At 39.3% G+C, this 21169-nt stretch overlaps 1 protein-coding gene across 5 annotated transcripts in view; it reads left to right on the top strand.

Annotated features, from left to right (window-relative positions):
• Positions 1-21169, top strand: part of SH3D19 (SH3 domain containing 19) — an 82207-nt gene that overhangs the window by 51979 nt on the left and 9059 nt on the right. For all 5 annotated transcript variants that reach the window (XM_032109558.1, XM_032109559.1, XM_032109560.1 and 2 more), the window contains 7 exons: positions 8250-8357; positions 11810-11922; positions 14108-14166; positions 16209-16473; positions 17716-17784; positions 19055-19127; positions 19441-19571. In XM_032109558.1, the coding sequence (XP_031965449.1) occupies positions 8250-8357; positions 11810-11922; positions 14108-14166; positions 16209-16473; positions 17716-17784; positions 19055-19127; positions 19441-19571 (818 nt within the window). The remainder of the gene's footprint in view (positions 1-8249; positions 8358-11809; positions 11923-14107; positions 14167-16208; positions 16474-17715; positions 17785-19054; positions 19128-19440; positions 19572-21169) is intronic.

The following is a 21169-nucleotide window of genomic DNA, read 5'->3' as shown; positions in this document are numbered from 1 at the left end:
TCATATTCTGTACCCTGGATAACTAATACTGTGCAATGTCTTGACAGAGCATCCACAAGAACAACACTGGCTCTCTGAAAATGAGGCAACACAGAGCACTAACACTAGCTATTTCTCATGTTCCCGTAGGAACACCTTAGGATTTACAAGATGAATCCATGGTAAAATGTTTTGTGAAGGCAGGAAGAGAAGCTCTAATCTTGCTCCCAGTTCCACAGAGCTTTGCATTTCTTAAATATTTGTCATTGTCATTACTTAGCAAAATGACAGTGCTCTGCTTGTTGTTATGGCAACCCTAGGAAAGGGAGAAGGCTTTATGCAGTGGCATTGGAAACCAAGCATCAACACCTTGTTTGTCAGAGAGCAGTGTTACATCGCATATTGCAGCATTGCCAGAGCTTCCTTTTGTCTGATACGGCACCAGTGTGTTAGGCCAATGTAAACAGAACTGGGGATCAGTCCCTGCTGCTGCTGACTCCTGCTGTGAAAGGAAGAAGGGAAAGTTTTCAGTGGATGATGAGGAGGGCACAGAAGGCAGAAGTTGAAGTGAGCATATGAATGAAAAGGTGAAACAGGCAAAACGAAGTTCAGAGTCTCCACAGCAATTTAATTGACTGATGAAGGACATCAGCTTCCTCTAACAGAAGGCTACGACCTCCACAGTGAAAGATACTTGAATACTGTATATATGCTGAGGTCAACAGTGATGACAACAAACCAGTTTCGTTTCACCAGTTTAAATGTCAGTGTTTAACTGGTAGTTTAACTACCAAAACTATCTGAATGATTCTCTTTCAAGTTTACCTCAAGCAATCCCATGAGTTTTGTCAGTGTTTGACAGCATCTCCAACAGCACAGCCATTACCTGAGTGAATTTGCCCTTATCCAAACATCAATGATTTTATCCTTGTCCAACCTGTATGAAGAGGGGAATTGTTCTCGTGCAAATAGAGACTCTGGATACTGAGATTTCTTTTAAAGCTTTCAACATCCAGTCAGAGAGTTGAAGTCTATGAGAGCTTTGGAAGCTCAACAGCTGCAAAATTCAGAGGTGAACTGTGACAGAATCTTGCAGCCAACTCATGATGCTAGCCCAAGGGAAGTGCCAGGAAGGAGAAGTCAGGAATGACAAATCTGTAGAACTGCTATGTCATCAGCCAAAACTGATGCCAGTTTTAAGTGCCATAATTTTGGACTCAAAGGCTAATGTTCAAAGCTGTTTGTATACTAATGAAATTACTTCTATTTAAGTCAGTCATTTAGAACATGAAGGCATCTGTTTGGGACTCTGCACCTTGAGGTTCTAATGCTTTGATGATAGTTGTGATATTTTGGATCATCTGGGATACTTCTGCATTTCTTTTATGATAACAGGGATTTGTGCAGTTCCTGAAGGTTAAAAGTTTTGGTAATCTATCAGGTGGGCTCAATTCTCTATTACCCATTTTTACAATGGCTTGGAAATTAAATCCTAGTGCAAGTTTGTGTAAATATCACAGCTTCAGAACACGCATGGTTTTACCTGTGACTTGTATTAGTTGCTATGTCAAAGCATGTTGTGTGCCTGTTTGCTAAATGTTGTGAGAATGTATGTTTAGGACAAAGAAAATCAGGTAATGGTGCATTCACAGCACACACTTAAATTAAAACTTGGGGGTGATCTTGCTACAATGTTTGTATTCCTTTTCGCATATGGGGAGCTCTTCTTCCTTCTCTCTTCTTCCTTCTCTCTTCTTCCTTCTCTCTGAAACAGCATATAATTCGCTGCTCTGTGCCTGACATAGTAGAACTCAATTTAAACCAGATGCTTTGAAAAGTAGTTCAGAGATTACCTTACCTTACCAGCAGGAGACAGCTCACATTTCAATATCTTCATTACGTTCAGGTCGAACAGTAGTACGACTACTGCACTTCTTAATTGTCTTATCTATCTGTCTGTCTGTCAAACTACTTTATCATAGTATAAAGGTTCATTTCTGTCTGTCTGCTGGGAAAAAACCCAACCAAACCAGTGCTGCTATCCATTTATGGGTATTGTTGCTTCTTATGGCGTGAATGGTGGCATTTGTGTGACATTATAGACAATTCAGAAAAACTGCTGCTTGAGTAACTGCAGATTTGTCTGCAGTGGGCATATTGCCCAGCTGCTTGATTTTAATTGCTTCCTCAGAAAAGAAAAGAAAAGGAAAAGGAGAAGAAAAAAAGAAAAGAAAAAAGGGAAGGAAAGGAGAAAAGACAGAAATACTTCTAACTGGTAGATTAGTCCAGACATATCTTCAAAATCATGCAGCTTTTCTTAAGGTTCAGCTGTGTTTCTGATGACTCTTATTGTGGTTATTTTCAAGACACCAGTCTCCTCTTTTACTTACTGACAAATTATCACCCCCAGAAAAGAATGAGCTGTCTCATCCATTTTAATCCTCATTGGCATAAACCCCTGTAAAAACAGTTTTACCTGAAGACATGCTCTTGTGGAGTTTTGGAGGTTGGGGGCTGTGCTGTGTCCTGTTGTTTCTGCTGCAAGGTCGGCAGTCTCCAGCAAAAGTGATAACAAGCATCCATCCATCCAACTCTTCAGTCACTACAGATGCTTGCTTAGTGGGTATAAATTGGAGCCTTCAAGGACCTTGAAAGTTGGCCCAGGAGAGGGTCTTATACCTAGGCTCAGGAAACAAATAAGGTTTTTAAATCATAGCTACATAATAGATGAGTAGCCCTTTAGGCTGTCAAATGCAAATTAGTTTGGTTTTGAATTCCAGGTCTGTAGATGCTGTGAAGTAACACACAAGTAATAATGTTCTTAATAAGATCTGTCGTCTCTGATGATTAAATCTCTTTATCTTGCAATACTTAAAATGCAGATATCCTTTGTTCAGAAAGTTTGTCAAATAACAACAAAATGCTTATTTAAAAGAAAATCTTTTTAGAAAAACCTTTTTTTTTCCTTTGCTGAAAGCATGTGAGATTCTTGAAAGTGAGTAGATGGTATTTTAAACAACATTATAAATTACCTTGTCCTTCATATTTTCAATTTAAAAAAAAAAAGATTTTGTATATCCAACTGCTTTCCATTACCTGCTTTGGAAATTTCCAGCTTGCCTGTTTTGGGGCACTTGAATCTCTTGGCAATAAAAAATCATTCATTCACCTGGCAAGAATGGACAAAGCCATGTTTCTTAATCTTCAGGGTAATTTGGGGGTATATTTTCTTTGTCACCCATTCTGTGTCCAAATACCCTCCGGCATCCAATTTTTGAAGTCAGACCAGGTTACGCAACCAATTTCTAGCAACATGCCCTCACAGCTGACCTGGTCTGGGCAGGAGGTTTGATTAGAGATCTCCTGAAGGCTCTTGCAATTTGGACTATCCCAGTCTTACTTCAGCTAACAAACTAGATTGGTGGTAGAGGAGTAGCCTCCAAACTCTCCCATAATAGCTCATGCTGCTGTGTGCCAACAGCAGTGTAATTTCCATCACCCTTACTAGTACAGATGAACTATGAACCAAATGGTTATGCTTTTAGATACACACAGGTACAAAGTGTGGGCATTCCCACACTTTGAGAGAGAGGTGCTGAAAGCTCGGAAAAGGTCCATCTATATCTCTCTATATGTGCAAGTTGTATTCCTGTAGTTTTCAACAAGTACATTTAAGTCAAGTCTTCTGTGGCATGTCTTGGCAAATTTTTTTCTATACTTTCCAGAGAATAAAAAACTCTATATATTAATTCTTTGTGCACTTTGGTGACACTGATGGCTAGGCTCTTTCTGCAAAGCAGATTTGCTTGCCTCTCCTCCAGTTTTAAGTCTGAAGCAGTACTAAGTCTCCTCACAAATAATACTGCATTCCTTTTATTTGAATGAGCTGGTCTAGTCTCCTAGCATTAAGAGAATAGTGAGAAGCCTGAGTGTCACCTGAACTTACTTTCAGGTTATGCACAGATCAGATGCTGAAAGAACCTGCGTCTCATTCTCTCTTTTTTTAAATTATTTTTATTTTTTTATTTTCCAGTCTGTTAAAGGTTACAGTCAAGATGAGATCATGGCAACGTTCCATGCAGAGGGAGCTGTAAATTGCGTATTTTGTGAAAGGTGGTGTAGTCCATATTATTCTCTCTGTGTCAGAAATCCATTTCTGAATACAGTGAACTGTTAATTTTCTTGATGAAAAATACGGTGGAAAGCAGATTGGTAAAATCACTGATGCTGGAATTTAGATACGATACCTGTCTAATACATCTCTTTATAGTTGTAAATAGGTTGAGATTTAAAATGTCTGAATGAACATCAGACTTTCGATTGTGGCATTTCACAGTGTTTCTTGATCATGAACCTCATTCTTTGGAGTGTTACCTATCAGGTTTCCATTGAATCTCTGGCTATATTACTAGGAGGGGCCTGTTGTTGAGAATGTTCCCCCAAGTATGCGTTGATTATGCTTCCATAAACACCAGAGTGCTTTCACAGGGCTAGGTTTTAATAAAACCGTTTGTTGATGAGGTCTGTTCCTGTTCTCAGTTCTTGGAAGACTCTGGTAACAATACTGTTCTGTGTGAAGAGAATGTGTCAGTGTTGCCTTTAACAGCTGATTTAGGCTTTTAAATTAAACTTTGAAAGTAGACACAGTTGCATACTTCTGTAGTGACAAGTGTCGTAATATCAGCATCCACACCTTTGTACTCCATTGTTCTCCTGTGTACTGAGTACTTCTTGCAGGACTGAGCATCTTCACAACAGATAGTACTAGTCTGGGCTTTTAGCTTTCCACTTACTATTTGTTTGGAGATTCCCGTTACTGCTGCTGAGGTATCTCTTACCACTTAAAGACTACCAATAAATATTTCAGGAAGATACCCATTTGTCCTTCTTGCATGGGCAAAACCTACTGCTTCTTCTGTAACCTCCTCATTTTTAAGCAAGGGTGGTGTATGAGAATGGGGGGAGCTGAAAGGTTGTTTCTCCAAAACTGTTACAAGAAAGGAGATTATGTATGGTTTATTTGAATATATGGCTTTCATTTGTCTTTCCTGCAAACAAGCACACTAATATATGTTATCACATAAACCTTTGAAACAGAAACTCTAGAAAAATGAGACTAAGGAAGACACAGACTTTAAGCATCGCTGTAAAACTTCAATAAAAAAAATCAGTAGAAGTCTGATATGTGTTATGAAAAATTACTTGCAGATTAATTTCCTTGAGCTGAGAAGCTTTAAATGAGTATATTAACAATTCTGTTTTCACACCTCCATGAATTATCCTCAAACGATGCCCAGTTGTTGTTAAACAACATAAAAATTTGATACGTTGTCAGTCCCATTGCACAAAGCAGCACAGTCGTTTTCTCAGCCAATTTCTGCTGCAAGCCCAGCACTGGGGAATGGAATAACACAAACAAGGTAATGAGTTTTAAACTAATTATGAGGTGACAACAGTAAAATTGAACATAAGATAATGAGTGGAAAACTAACATTCATCAAATGGTTTTCTCGGCCTTAGAAATTGCTTTTCTCAGACTTAAAAATTGTCAGATGTATTGATGTAGAGACCTCTGCCAGCTGCTGAATGGTCAAGAAAACTGTTTCTATGCATAGCAGTGATTAACAGCTGACAAACAGCAATTTTTTACAATTTTAAATCTCCTTTAAATTTACGAGAGTACAGAACTGTGATTGTTTTAAGTGTTCAGAGCATTTCCACTTGGTCTCACAATGTCTATATTTTCATAAGATGGAGGCTTTGGAAAATTGTTTCCTCGTTTTTCATGCAGAACTTCCTTCACCTCTTCAGAACCTTACCCTGAGAGGTGCTCTGTGTGCCAGAGTGTTCCTTATGGTCATGCTGTGTCAAGGAGCCCATGACTTAGCCCTGCTCACCTTTGCTCGTCCTGTGTCTCCTGCTTCCCAACAGGCCAATGCAGCTTTGAGGCCTTGCTGCCTCACCAGGGTCACTCCTCAAAACTGATGCAGAGTTGCCAGATGACTAAAAGAGAGAACTAAGCCCAGTTTGAGGGGGTTTTTTTTCAGCTCCACTTAAAGTCGCTCTGAACACCAGCACAAAAATTAAGATTTGATAAATCCTCAAGTTTTTTTAATGCAGTTCAAGTGTTAGCATTGTGGCTAGCAGATGGAGGTATAAAAGAGTAAAAGAATATTGCAGGCTTGCTCCAGTGGTGGGATTTTGGTTTCTTGTGATGTCTGTACTTCCAGAATGCCTCCACCCCACTTGTGGTCTGTGTTTTGAAGTCCTCTACAAAAACTCTTGCTGTGATGCAGCTTTCATTGAAGAGACCTAAACCCTCTAGCCTCTAGTACTAATCCATAACTTGAACAAAATATTAAGTTTCACCCTTACATTCTAAAGCATTGTGGGTTGCCTGTACCTAATTTCTGGATGCACTGGAAATCTTTGGGCACAATGTGATGGAGCCATCTTTTGTCTAGATGCTAACAGAGTTTATTTTTAACTGTAGCCTGTATACCTTTATCTGTAGATAAATTGTTGACCTGCCAGGATCCTTTGTACCTGAAGTGTATGCTTGCAGCTGTTGTATGAGCAGCCTGACAGAAGGAATTGATTTGCTTGATTCCTGATTAAAATGTGATCTGAAGGTACCCAGGTGGGTTTCTGGGGAGCCTGTAGGCAGGTTGGCTTTAAGAGAGGCCATGGCACAAATCCACACAGCACACATCCGTATGGGATGGATCTGCCCATGGAGAAAGCCTTAAGCAAGGGACTAGTGGGAGGTGGACATCTGAGCAGGGTGAACATGCATGGGCCCTGTGGCATGTTGTCCCTGTTGCTGTGACAGCTGCACGCTGGCAGCAGGAGCTGGGGGCACTGCCAGAAGGGGCTGATGGTAGAAGCACCGGCAAGGGGGAGCTGTGGCCACCAAGTCATGTGCATGCAGGAGGGCATGAGGTTGTTCATAAATAAATACTGCATTTCTGGATTTTCTTAAATTTTATGTGAATTGCCAGGCACAGATTTGTAGTGTCTTGCTTGGATTGGATTGGATTGTTCAAAATTGTCCATAAGAAATCATGACTTCATATGACATAACTGTTTTTTCTAAGTGTTGAAGATAAAACTTTATCAAATACAGATTTTTCTAACTTTGTCAGGAAGTGTGGTAGTAGTTTGGGAAAAGGGTATGCTTTTATAATAGTCATGAAGAATTCAAAGAGATGCCCTGCATACTTCCTCTTTAGACTGTGGCACTCCATAAATAACATCTCATTGAGCTACGTATCTGAAAAGGCCAGCAGAGGAGATCAGACTCGGTTGTTGTGGCTATGAATATGTGTCATGGAGAATTTATCATCCAGAGTCCTTCTCCAGTTTCTACTGTACACTTTTATGATACTGTTAAGCATTGCCATTCTACTGCAGAATTTGATAATGTCAGAGAAAGAAGTAGCAGTTGTTAACAAGAGAGAAGTATTGCTCTTTGACGTGGAGGTGTACTTGAGAAAGAACACGTTAGTTTGGTTTTTATTTATGTACAAGTATTTTTACAGCTGCCTTCTACATGCACCGATGTTCCCATGCCTGTTAATAAGAGACCAGTGTTTAAGGTAATGAAGCACAGGAAACATTGCTCCTGTCTTAGCAGTGGAATGATGGGGCAGGCTGGTAGAAGAATGAGTGATACAGGCAGGGACAGAGCTCAGGCACAACTTCCAGACCTTGGTCTGAACCAGTTCCCTCCATGTCACCATGTTTATAACAAAATGAGGCAGAATCTTCAAGAGAATTAGTTGTTCTACAGCAAAGATATTTTGTAATCAGTAGTATTTAAGTGTATGTTTCAGTAGGTGTTTTATCTGCTGCAGTGATGGTTGTTTAGCTTTGGCAAGATTGTATTGATTTAAACTTTTCAGTGAATGTGTTCACAGCTATGTCAGTGCATTAGATCAACTGCTTTGTAAACATTTTCCTAAAGCCATTCTGATTTCAGGTCCCTATTATCAAGTGTCAATGCAGTTCCTCTTGTTCAGTGGCTCTTATAATCCCAGAAGGTATCTGGAGCATGTTTATGTTAAGGCACCTGTGAATGCAGGTGTACAAAGAAGACCTGTTATTTACAAAGAGTTGGGTATACTAGTTGCATCAGCCTGATCCCTCTTTTTTTTTTATTACTGTATTGGGTGTGAAACATAAATATCCTTAAAAATGAAAGCAATACTTGGTAAGATTTGTGTTCAACAAATAAGTATTAAAGATGTTGGGTTTTTTCCTCCTTTTAGATCCGTTTCAGTTCCTTACCAAAAATGAACCTGCCAAGGAACAGATGGCTCAACCAGCTTTAGCTCGGAAACCCACTGTGATCCGAATCCCAGCTAAACCCGGGAAATGTAAGCTCTTCTCCTAAACGTCTGAAGAATGTGTTAGAAAACCATTTCAATTGGCACCTAATATTTAATAATTGATATGCTGTTTGCTAGCTAATATTAGCTGCCAAAGGAATCCCGTGGTACAGTTTGACAAGACAGAGGAGCCACCCTAAGGGGAGGGAGAGGTAGATGAGCGTCATATTTCCCCTCTGCCTGTTGCCCAGCTGCCTCACTGGGCTCCCTCCCTTGAGTTTGATGTCTCTCAAACCTGATGGAGCTGATGCATAGCGGAGGTGAAACTATGTATGAGGCAGATCTAAAGGCTGGAAAGGAAGACTTGGAGGAGAGAGACCCTTGCAGCAGAAGCAAGCTTGTTTTTTCTGCTAAACTGTATCCTGCAGCTGTACCTTTTGCCAAATTGACTTCGGTGCTGACCTCAGCTGAGGTAATTTTAGTGCTGCTCCCAAGCTTCCCTGTCAAAGGAACAACATTGGTGCATTAAACTTTCCTTCAAACACAGCTTGGTTGAGATGTTTAGCATAGTTTTCACAGTTTAAATCAAGTTCCCTTGATCCTTTTTAGTTTAGGAATCTGTGGCCATTTAAGCAAGAATGTTTAAGTAGCAGTTTGAGGGAATAAAAAAAGGCATGTGAGAACTGGGATGCAAAAACCTGATGTGTTCAATTTTATGTCAAGGTCTTGACTACAGTTTTCTGAGAGTTACTGTATTCCTACAGCCTTCCACCTCTAATCCTTTACAGCTTTACAAATGACACTGACTGTGTCTTCAGAGTGGAAATTTATCAGAAAGCCACAAGGTCTTTGTGTTGGTCTTTGTATGCTGGAGTGCATACTTACAGAATTCTGTTTGGCCTTATCTTTGATCCTCAAAGCTTAGAGAAAAATGTCACAAGATAGCTCTTAAAACTCATGTTTCAAAATTGTGTTTTGCCACACTTAGTGGGTATACAGTCAACTTGTAGTAACTATATGTCCAGGTGGCATTTCTCCTAGGAGTTTCACTCATTATTTCCACTCTCCCCCGTCACCAACCCAGTGTTAAAATACTGCATTTTCTTTTCCCCTGCATATGTCACAAATGCAGTGGAAATGATTAAAAATGCAGAGAAGACTGAAGATAAAGCTGTGAGAAAAGGTCTTTCTGTTAATACCTGATTATAAATAAAAGGTTTTTTCAGTTGGAAGAATATGTTTATGAACTACTGTAAAGAAACCATGACATAGTTCTTCTCTATAAAGGAAATTTTAATTACAGTTAAAAATAAAATGAAACAAAAAAACCAACCAACTACCTGACATTTTTTTCTTTTCCTTTTTTTTTTTTCCTGAGATGGATTCCCTTTTGAACTTGCAGCTAACTGGTCCCTTGCTGCTCTCTAGTGGTAATTGAACTTTCCACAAAGGACTGCCGGTCCTGTACTTAGCTACCAGCAGCAGGAGGTTCTGAAGGACTGCCTGCCTTATGGGAATCAGTGGTTGGAAGATTAATGGGATAGCGAGGAACAGAAGCAGATTCCAAGAAAGCCGAGTAGCCTTTTGTCAAATAGGAGCTGCTGCAGAAATGTAACCTGTTAAAAGTTAAAAGAGAAGTACAACTGGGCCAAGGTGTAAATGGATATAGTAGGATTTACATTGTAAAGGGGCCACATAATCTCAGAAAGACCAGGGGTCTTTCACCATCTTGTTTATGGAGGGAGATAAATTCTGTCAGGAACCAGCAAAAGCTAAAAAGAAAAACCACAATGAACAAACAAAAAAAAGTAACACAAATTTAAAAACCCAAAAACACACAAAAAAAGCCCCAAAAACAGCCCAGCCAGCACTACCAAAAAGGGGACAGAACTGGATGCTTAAGAATTTAAACTCCAGTGAAGTTTTCAATTGGGATTAGCACTTTTGTTGAGATGCAACAGAAAGGAAGCATTAAACTTCCACTTCAGTTAATACACTTAGAAATCACTGAAAATAACACCTGCCTTCTAGTTTTTGGGGATTTTTTTGTTGTTGTTGTTCCTCTAGTTCCTTTAATTTTGACCTTAAAAAGACTAAGGGAGAGGAAATTAGGCCATCTGTGTAGCAAGATTTAAAGTGGTAAATAAATGTCTCATACTTTTTATAAGATGTGATAAGAGAAGATTTCTTTTGGAATTACTGCCAGGTATTGTTTTTACTTTTCATCCATCACAGATGCTTAGAAAAGTGATGAACTTCCTAACTTTTTTCCCCCATGCCTGGTCACTGCAAGCAAAACTGTGACCTTCTCCTAAGAATTGAACTGATCCAGTGTACTGATCCATTTTTAAACATCACAGCAGTGTTTTACATAATAGTAACGCAACAAAGGTGTTTAAAATAAACAACACTTCTCCTTCCTATGTTTAAAATAAACAACACTTCTCCTGCTGTTTCTTTGTTGAGAGTAGTTTTCATTAAATGAGCAACTGAAAGTTCTGTTTTGGATAGCATCTCTCCTCTTCTTTTTGTTATCAGTCTATAAATGTCCAGGCTGTCTACACATATTTTTATGTAATTCCAAGTTCAGATGGAAGTCAGAGGAGCTTAAGTGTCTGTAGTTCTCTCTGTGAAATGAATTTTCTTGATATACAAACAGATTGTAAAGTAGATGACAAGGTTCCAATATATAAAGACAAAGTATTTGGTAAATATGCTGGCAAAACCTGTCCAAGTGCTTGCCAGGTTTCAAAGGCAGAGATACTGAAAGCAAATGTCATACATTTACAAGGGTTTTCCAGTCTTTATTGAATGTGGGGACATCATCACTCTTCCTTAGTCAGATCTGTACTGTTTCCTCTTCCATGTCCTAAACTTGCTTAGCTCCCTAAAGACTACCTGGGAACTTCCATCTCTGTTTTCTGTCATCCTGAAGTTTGTAGCAGGCAATAATTTATTTTCTTGCCTTTACCTTTCTGGAGATTCTTCCATCGAAGTCTCCTGATCTTTCAGGGTTACTTGAAATAACCCTCAGCTGTTTTCCAGCCTGAAGGATATTCCAGGAGCTGACAGCTGAAAAAAAAAGTGAGCTAGTTTAGAAATGTGGTGATGGTGTTTCAGGGTATCCAGTAATGAATCTGACATTCCCAGGGGGAGAAAGTCTTCTACTCATCTAATATTTTATCACCAAGTATTGCAGCTGAAACCCTGAAACTCTGAAATGACTTGCTGGTGTCCTGAGAGTAAAAAGTGAAGATCCGTTATGCAGGATGGGAAATACTCCTAACTCAGCCTCAGAGTTAACCATGTTCCCTTCATGTCCCTTTTCTCTTTGCTGTTCTTTAAGTGGTTATTCCCTTTGGCTGCTCTGGCTTTGAGGAAGGAAATTGCATTCACACAAAAAATGCCCCAAACCGAGGTGGATTCCTTTACCTATTGTTGATCCACATAAGGAAGGTATTAATTAGACTTTAATTTGGAATTTTTTTTGGATTTTACAGCTTTAAATGACACCCCACATAGCCCTCCACCACTTCCTGCTGAAAAGCCTATTGGGAACACATCCAGTACCACAGTGGGAAAACCCAGCAGTGGTGACCTCGTGAAAAAAGGGGTAAGTTAGAACTGTTTTCCTGTATTACAGCTTTGTCTGTTTTGGTTAAAAGATCTCTTGTGATCCTCAAGCATTTTTTAAAGTAAGTTATTTGAAGGACCAGAAGATGAAAATGACTACTCAAAAATACAAAGCTTTTTTCTTTTAATTCTGTTCTCTAATTAATTAGGTAATGTAGACTGCTGTCAGTTTTGGAAAGCACTCTGGTGATACTTTACTAAACTTTGATCACATCTATCTAAATTTTCTGTATTCATCATCTGGAATCAGGATATTCTACAACTTAGTTGCAAAAACATTGCAAAGTGGCTCAAAGTCCAGTGGGATTTACATGGTGAAATGTTGTCAAAGTGCTTTAGAAATGTAATTTTTTACCTTTGTGCGCACAATACCTCTCAGTGTCTGTGCTAATTTGCAGGCAGAGGAAAGTTTTCCATAGAAGAATGAAGCTTGTTTTTTTCACCTCTTTCCTTTTAGTTGTTTCTACTGAGTAGAACCACCTATTTTGGGAAGTAAGGCTCTGCTCCAGAGCACGTACATAGTCATGGTAGGCACTGTAGCTATACAACATTTGACAACAATTTTCGAAAGGGAATTAAAATAAACTAGAAAATGACAGTAAAATTTCAAAATACTGAGTTTTCTGATGGCAAGAATGGCAGAGAATCTTGTGAAAGCCACAGGCAGTAAAAAGGTCAAATCAAATCAAATTAAAAGCCCTCAATAGATGGGTGCTGCCAACAAATGCCTTTGTAGCTACCTCTGCTATTAAGATAAAGGGTATTAAAAGGTCATGATTGAAAAGGCTGTTCAGAGAGGTCCTACCTTTTCTAGGTAAGGCTGAAAAAGTAATTTATGAAACAAGACAGTAAATGACATTTTATGCAGTGGAACTCCAGAACTTTTACAATGTCATCTAGGTTATTGTGACAGACATATATAAGCTTCAGAAGATGTTTTTTAAAAAAAGATTGTATTGAATCCACTGGAACATTTAAATCCTATCTTTGGAAAGGTAGGAACTGTGCTTCTAAAACTAGTGTTGTTTGTCAGTGGAAGTGATTAAACAGCAACAGCAAAAATTTTTGACCATAAGCAGCAGTTGACATAGAGTTCTTCCTTTTCACACAGAAGAGGAAAATTTTTGATATGAGGATGACATCCTCATCTGAAAGTGGCAGGTTGTTTTCTTTCTTATAGGGTCATTTAATCAGAACATTAATTTGGGGACTCAATCAAGGGTCAGATTTTGTCACAAAATACATCTAGGTATTTTCAAGGTAGGAAAAATCACAGGAATTGTTTATGAGTTTCAAGCACATTCAAGCACCTAATTAAGTAAACAAGGCTGTTCAGACCTATTTAAAACTACCGGTTCAGAAAGGGTTCTTTTGAGCACAGATTCAGCACTCTGATTTACCACGCTGTTCCAGAAGCAGCTGTGCTTGTTCAGCAGAGCTGGCAGAACTTTCTGGCACTGCAATGAAAACGAACAGCAGGAGGCAGTAAGGATGGTCACTTGCTAATCCATCACTGTGGTCCAAGCCCTTCAGGCATGGCACATGTCCTCCTCTCCTGACTGCTGTAGGGTGGTAATCTCTGGCAGGGCCAGCATGGGCAGCTGGGAGGAGTGAAGCCTTAATCTGCCAGAGCAAGATTCACTGGGATTTGTCTGTTAGCTCTCTAGAAAACATATTTAGATGCCTTCTTTAATGGGAGCTAATATTTGCAAGAGATGCTGTCCTGTGTGAGTTGCATTAATGTCATGTTTTCTGCTTTAACATGTTCAACGTGGTCCACGTGTCAAAGTTAAATCAAAGTTGATAATGCGAAATCCTGTGGGCAATGTAATTGCACATTTCTCTGACTCTCCTGAAATTGGCTCTTAACTCCTTAGTGCCATATAGTAGGAAAAGAGGGGCTGGGTCATACGTAATGCACACTTTAAGCTGTGTTTCAGGTAGTAAATCGGGTTATTTACCCTCCGTATTTCCCTCCATGTTCAATAACACTTTAAAATCGCAGAATCACACCGTAATACTTATTACTTTACTCCCAGACCTCCAGAAACTCTTGTTTTTCATGTCCATAGGATATAATTGGATATAAGAATTATATAATTTAAACAAAATCTTTTATTTTTCTTAGGCTTAAAGAAATGTCTTTTTTCTTTTGAATGATTTAGGAGTTGGATCACTCAGAACAGGGTGGAGTGCCTCAGCTAGAACCTCTACTACCCCCAAGGTGAGTGTGGTTTTTCAGACTCACTTAATAGTGGTGTTTCTGAATTAATTTGCATAGTTAGTCTCAGTGTAGACACTACTGCCTCCAGCCATAGCTCCATAGGCTTGGCTGGGCACTATGCTCACTAATAAATAGGCAGGACCAAGTCGGTAGCTGTTGAATACTTGTTTGTACATTATGGTATGAGCAGAGAGATTATAGGAGAGCAGCTGTTTGACTTTTCAGCTAATGTACAGTGGCTGCTGACAGTCATTCCTTTCTGAATCTTTAACCTTTTCACCTACAGCACTTACACTTGTGGTGGGGTTTGAGTGGTGAAGGAATGGAGGTAGCAGATGTTCCCACCCTGAAAAGGGCAGATGCTGGGCCAGCAGCTTCCCAGAAGCTCTGGCTAGTTTATGTACTTCAGACCTAAAATGCAGGTGCAGGATCAATGATAACAGGGGTTTTTTATTCTTGTGAACCAAAAAGAAAGAACATCTGCAAGGGCAAAAGTTGCTGGACCAGCCTTAAATTCATGTCCATCAATGCCAGAGGCACAGTGGAGGGAGATCTGGCATTGACTAGCCAGCCCACTGTGGGTATCTCAGCATTTGCATTCTAAATCTGTGAGTTTAAACACAAGAGTTTGCTCTGTTGCGTCAGGACAAGAGAATCTTTCTGTTACTGAACTGAGTCTATCAATAAGTATTAATTAACAGAAAAGAATGTGGATGTACCACAAGGAAACACCTCATTATTGCTCCATATGGGCTTGTTCCTTCCCTACATTCAGTTTAGCATAACATTCCTCATTCTTAGGAGGGTGTCTGGGACAGCAGTAAATATTTTGTCCTTTCACTCTTCTGCTCAAATGGATTTTTAATTTTTTTTTTTTTTGTAAGTAAGTAGTAATAATTGACTGAATTGCTTGTTAGGGTCTTCCTGTTTAGTTGAGTTGCTTTAAAAATGTGTGGGTTGGTCTGTTTACAGATTTAAGGCAGTCTAACTTGGAATTTCCCCTTTTGTCAGTATTAAAAATGCTTAGTTCAAGATGAGGACAAGAAAAGGGAGAGATGGATGTTGAACAGAAGTGGAAAATTTTTTTGAAATTTAAAAATTATTCCATACTCAAATAGTAATAGAGAGCTCTTATCAGGAGCATTAGTAGTGCACTAGTATCTTCTCAAGTGGTGGATGACACTCAGAAAATGTATTAGAATGATACTTCAAAGATCCACTAATGCACATTTGTTGGAGTTGATAATTTTTGCAGATCCATGAGGAATGCACAGGAGCAAATAATTATGCTGAATTACATTATATGAAAAAAAAGAGAAACATTTGTAGCAGAAACTTGCGGTAACTGGTTGAAGATATCCCAATAAAAATCAAACTATACTGTATTTTTGGGATATTACTACTAATATTAATTACTAGTAAACATTACTACTGTCACTTGCTAGTCTCTGGTTTTGGTTTCTAAACTGCTGGTCCACTAATGAGAGTGTGGTACCTCCAGCATAGCCAGAGAACTTGAGTATTTTCACCAGTGTTTTCTTTCTGCAGTAGACATCTGTTGCACAAAAATGGTAAATTCTGCTATTGATGGCAATGTGCAAAGTGGTGTGATGTGTCATGAGCTGCATCATAGTCACTTCAGGTAAGTGACATCCCAAGGAATGAGCTAGGCTAATTCCTGAAGACCAACTTTCACAAAAGCTCTCCAATAGCAGAGCTTCATCTTGAAGCAGCTTCAAAGAAAGCTCTTTCTAGAGGTAGATTGCTGAAACAAATCCTGCTTATTTAGTGGGCTCCCCAGAAAGCTGGCAGGCTGTTGGTGAGCAGACTCGGAAATACGTAGTCAAAGGATCTGTCTAAGCAACTGATCATCTGGTCCCAGTATCTGAAGAGTTCATGTATTCCTGGAAAGCTTTGGATGCTACACACTGTACAGCCGAGGTCATCACAAATCTTGTTTCCTCACAGCACACTCTATAGCTAGGATGAGGTGGCATGCTTATTAATATGCATATTTCTCTGATGGTTTGCACAATGTTTAGGCCTGTGGATGGAAAAATTGTACCTGCTCGACCTCCCCCACCTAAAAGTGTTCCTGGAAGGCCACCTCCACCAAAACTCTCTGCAGCCAAGACCTCCTCCCAGAAGGATGTTCTTTCACGATCTAGTTCTGACATCGCTTCTGATAAAAAAAACAATAAGTTCAGGTTGGGACCCAAGAGAGCAAAAAGTGCAGTCTTTAAAAATCCAGATCCAGCATTACCTCCTAGACCTAAACCGGGTCATCCTCTCTACAATAAATACATGGTAAGAGTTGAGATATTCTATCTGAGCACATTGTTTTTATAAAGCAGTGCTGGTTAAAATAGTAGAGAAAAAGGTAGTTAAACCTACTGAAGTAGGTTAGGATTACGTGGCTTTCAAAGTGTATCTATGAGCATAATCTTCCTTAGAAAATGCTAGTAGATAAATAGTAGTAAGTCCTGTAAGGCAATACTGGAGAAAGCAATAAATACATGTAAAGTATAGATCTATGTGGAGTATTTTTGTGTGTATATGTAATTATATATATATATATATACACATGTAGCTATATATCTGTATCTTTAATGCATTGCTCTTGGGGTTTGGGAGTTCTTTTTCCAGTTACCAGTTCTGAATTCTCTTTCAGTAAAATGATGCTGAATAATTGCATTTATATAATGTTTACCCATACATATCAAAATGCTTAGGAAAATTGGGGGAGCACTGGAACTTATAAAGTAGTTGGCCTTACTTAATCAAGCTTGCAAAGAGTGAGGAATGTAACATTGCTAATCTTACATTTTCATCCTATTGATGCCATCCCTTTTCATTACAAAAATGTTTTTGTCATTGTATATGTTCTTAGGGAATTTTAGATACTAATGGATCAGCATTACAGATAAAAACAAGGAAGTCTTTCCCCAGAAACTTGAAACTGGTCAATGATAGAGCTGGTGACTGCTTGAACCAGTGCTGTTGTCAAAAAAAGCAGCCACAAAGCCATAGCATGAACAGCATCAACATTCCATCAGCATGAAGTGGAAACTTTCTGTTCCCTTCTTTTTGATCTTTCACTTTTGCATTTAGAGTTTTGTATATGAGATTTTTTTTTGTGTGGTAATTTTTTTCTGTAGTAATCAGTAATTGCCCCAAAGTCTTACTGGCAATGAAAATTTCCTCCCAGGTTGGTTTTTTTAGTGTCCTCCATGGCAAATGAATATATTTCTGCATCAGAGTGTCTTTCTGAATTTCTTGTAGTATATGGTGTGATACCAGTTAGGTGTCTAAGACACTATTAAAGGGGGTGACACCACCTGAGTTTCTCAAAGTGGCAGTTCATATCACCAGCAGTCTGTTCTGAATGCCTTCCAAAGGAACTTGTCCCCTTCCACTGGACTCTTAAATTACTTACTTGTAGCAGGTGGTTTGAAAAGTTTCATCATCTGACCATTTTCACTTGCGGTGAAACTTTGAGGTGCTTAGAAATGAAAAAAACTTTTCCATTTGCCTCTGTTTCTGTTCAAGCTACCTGTGCCTCATGGAGTTGCCAAGGAAGATTGTCTTCCCAGGAACACTGGAGAACTGTCCTGTAAGGTAAGGTGCTTTTTTCTGCTGGCTTAAATATTCAGTGAGCAAGACTCCTGTTGCAGTAAAGTGTCAAGTGTTTTAGTCTTCAAAGGTTACACTGAGAAATGTAGTAGTGATTTATTAAATCCTTGTGTTTCTGTAATCAAAACAAAACAACTGCCAAAACAAAACCCAATAATGGTGATTTGCCTCGTAGCACAGGGACATTCTGCTTATAGAACAGAGCAAGAGTAATTACTTGGAGTGCCAGAAGGGAGAGGAAACCGGTTAAGTTCCTCCATTTCACAGGGAAATAATCACTCCCTTGGCTGAGTATCTGAGAATTGAGCAAAAGATAAGCGAGTACTTTATGAAGTGCTGTACATGATACATCAGTGAATTGGCTTTGACATACGGACTTGAAAGTATTTTCCTCTCTTTGCTTCTACAGATCCTGACTTGGTTTTAGGGCATGACTCTATTAATATTAAATAGCTAGTGGAAATTATAGCAATGAGCAGCCTTTTTGACTATTTATCAGAAACCTACATAGCTGAAGTAGATTTCTGTGCAGTATGTTGTTTGTTGTAATTCATGTTACTCTGGCCTTAGCTGGGCTTTTTTGGTTGTGGGTTTTTTTGTACACAATTAATTACTTTGAATGTAATTCATTCACCATGATTGTTATCAGTACAGCCTAAAAATTCCTAGTGGGTGGAGTAGAGAAGCTCAGCATTTTTAATATAATTTCCCTTTATGGAGATGCCCCAACAAAAGTGTCAGCTCCCCTCAGTGTTACCTTTGTGTAAGCAAAGGCATAGTGGCTTCCTTGCTCCTCTTGGAATGTTTGTTAGTTGGCAGATGTGCTGTCCCTGAGTGTGCTGGGGAGAGTTAGGTTGGGTGTTCCCTCAAGCAAGAAAGAGTGGCTGGTGGCACACAGGACCAAGCACCAGTGCAAAATTTGTCCACAGCCCTTGCAATGAGTGTTGTTATCAGTGCTACAGATTTCTGGCGCACTGAGATAGCTGAGGCTTTTTCTATACTTGGAAAAGTTGCATGCTTTCCCTTCCTTTCACTGGCTCAAAAGTAGATTTGGTGAAATGTATTCTTGTTTACACTGGCAAAAGGCAAACAGAATTCACACCCATAGTTGTGTGACCAGTAACCATTTCCTTCTGCAATACCAGAACAACTCTGTGCCCAAAGTCAGAAAATTAATTAAGGAGTACGTAACAGAGAATCTGTGTTAGTATCTTCCATGATTTATAAACTATTTGGATTTATTTGTCATTGTCAGGATTCAAACCACCCTCCAAAAGTTTCTGACACAAGTGCACCTCATGCTGTAGTCCTGCATGATTTTCCTGCAGGTAAGTAAACGTGAATATTCTGGACACTTGTTTTACTCCAAGACGTTCAAATGAAAATTTTCTTAGAAATTAGAGCTTAAAAATGGTATGGAAGCTCTGTCTGCAAGGTCTGCACATAGAGTTGTTCAAATCAATGGGTTTAGCTGTAGATGGGCCAGTCTTTCAGTTAAAGCTGGTTGATTTATAAAGTAAAAATAAGACTTTTTAAAAACTGATTCTGGTTTTGTCTGTGGTATTTGTATTAAGAAGGTTTGCTTAGAGAAAATCAGTGAGTGTGACAAGTACAGTTAACTGAAATGATGTTATCTTACAGAGCATGCTGAGGACTTGGACCTTCATTCTGGAGACACTGTTTGTCTTCTGGAGAAAATTGATACCGAGTGGTACAGAGGAAAATGTGGGAATCGCACAGGGATATTTCCTGCCAACTTTGTTAAAGTAGTTGTATGTAGGCTTTGTATACCTTGCTACATAAGATCCTATTGTATTTGTTTTCTGGTTCTGTTTTACTAAGGCTCCTGTGTATTTAACTCCATTCTGTATTTAGATAATCTCTTATCCCACTGGCAGCACAGAAGACATATCAACTTGTTTGTGTGGTATTAGAAAGATGTTTGGTTTGGCACAACCAGCTTGTGTTATGGGGAATAATTTGCTGTTAATTTAAAGCCAAGTGAGAAAATCATTGCCCTTACCAGATTCTCTTTGGAAACATGGGTAGTTTCTCAGGGTCTACAGAGCAGATTATTTTTTGACAGCTGCATGTAAGAATCAAGACTCGGTAAAAGATGGTTGATTTTTGTGCCTCCCCCCAGCTCCCCACCTTCTGTCATGTTCTTGTCCCTTGAGCTTTGCTGGAATCACCACTTTTTCAGCCGTGTAGTGAACTAGGTCAGGGTAGCAATTTGGCCCAAAAAAACATGTTGGGTTTTTTCTTCCCAGAATATTGTTTTTCCAACAGGATCAATTTGCCTAAATGGCTTTCTAAGTGGCTGCACAAATGGTTGTGCTGGCACAGTGCAAGGAGATTGTGTTGTTGAAAATGAGCAGCTTAAAGCAATCCTGTTACTGAATGTGACACTTGACAGTAAGCGGAAGGCAAGAGACAGGTGCTCTTTTGGAGCCCAAGGATAATGAATTTAAAAGGATACAATGTGGTTCCCTGTGGTCAAATGCTGGGTCAAACCTATTGCAAGCCTGAGGCTGAAGTCCATTTTGTGACAGTGGGAAGGGCTTTGGGCTGTCCACACCAGCCATGTGGACATGGAGGAATGCCAGAGTGACACCAGCAAGCGGGGAAGGTACCTGGCTTGGCATTAAAGACAGGAAGTGCCTGTGTGAACACTTCCTGGGCCGGGACAGCTGGCACAGTGAGCACTGCTGCTGCATGGGCAATACCAAGGATTTGGTAGACATCAGAGAGGGTGGGGTGTCTGTTTAGTTTGTAATGGTGGTATGGGAGAAAAGTTTTAAGAGCTGAGAAGTGCTGAAGAATAAAAACTAAACTCGTAGTTAGTAGTAATGGAACCATGCTTGATTCACTTTCACAAGAAAGATTTGTTAGCTAAATTGATTGGCTGTTTCTATACAGACCAACAATTCCATTTAAAAGCTCTTGCTTCTACTGATAGCTAATGAAGAAAAGATTTTATGTTAAAGCGGTGGAGTGAGTGTTTGGGGTCAAATTCAGCATTGATACAGACAGATACAACTTCATAAAAGCTAGGGAAGATGCATTTCTATTTTAGTTGTAAAAGATGGTTACCCTTTTAGGGCAAAAATCTTCTGTTTCAGAAATAAAGAAAAGGAAAAAGAGGCTAATTTACTTGAGTGAATTCTCCTGCTAATTCAGGTCAGGTTTCATATTGATACAAGGTCTCTATACAGTACACTATAATGTGTTTTACAGTATTGAGCTGGGCAGTAGCTTAGATCTGGACACCTAACAAGAATACATAGTTACGACTTCCCATAGAACCTTCAGAGCACCACAGATACCAGCTCCTTCAGCAAGTGCAATGCAAAGATTATTTGTCCTAAAA

Source organism: Corvus moneduloides, chromosome 5, assembly GCF_009650955.1.
Source record: "Corvus moneduloides isolate bCorMon1 chromosome 5, bCorMon1.pri, whole genome shotgun sequence".
Taxonomy (NCBI): domain Eukaryota; kingdom Metazoa; phylum Chordata; class Aves; order Passeriformes; family Corvidae; genus Corvus; species Corvus moneduloides.
Note: the sequence above shows the minus strand (reverse complement) of the source record. Positions and strands in the feature narration are given on the sequence as shown.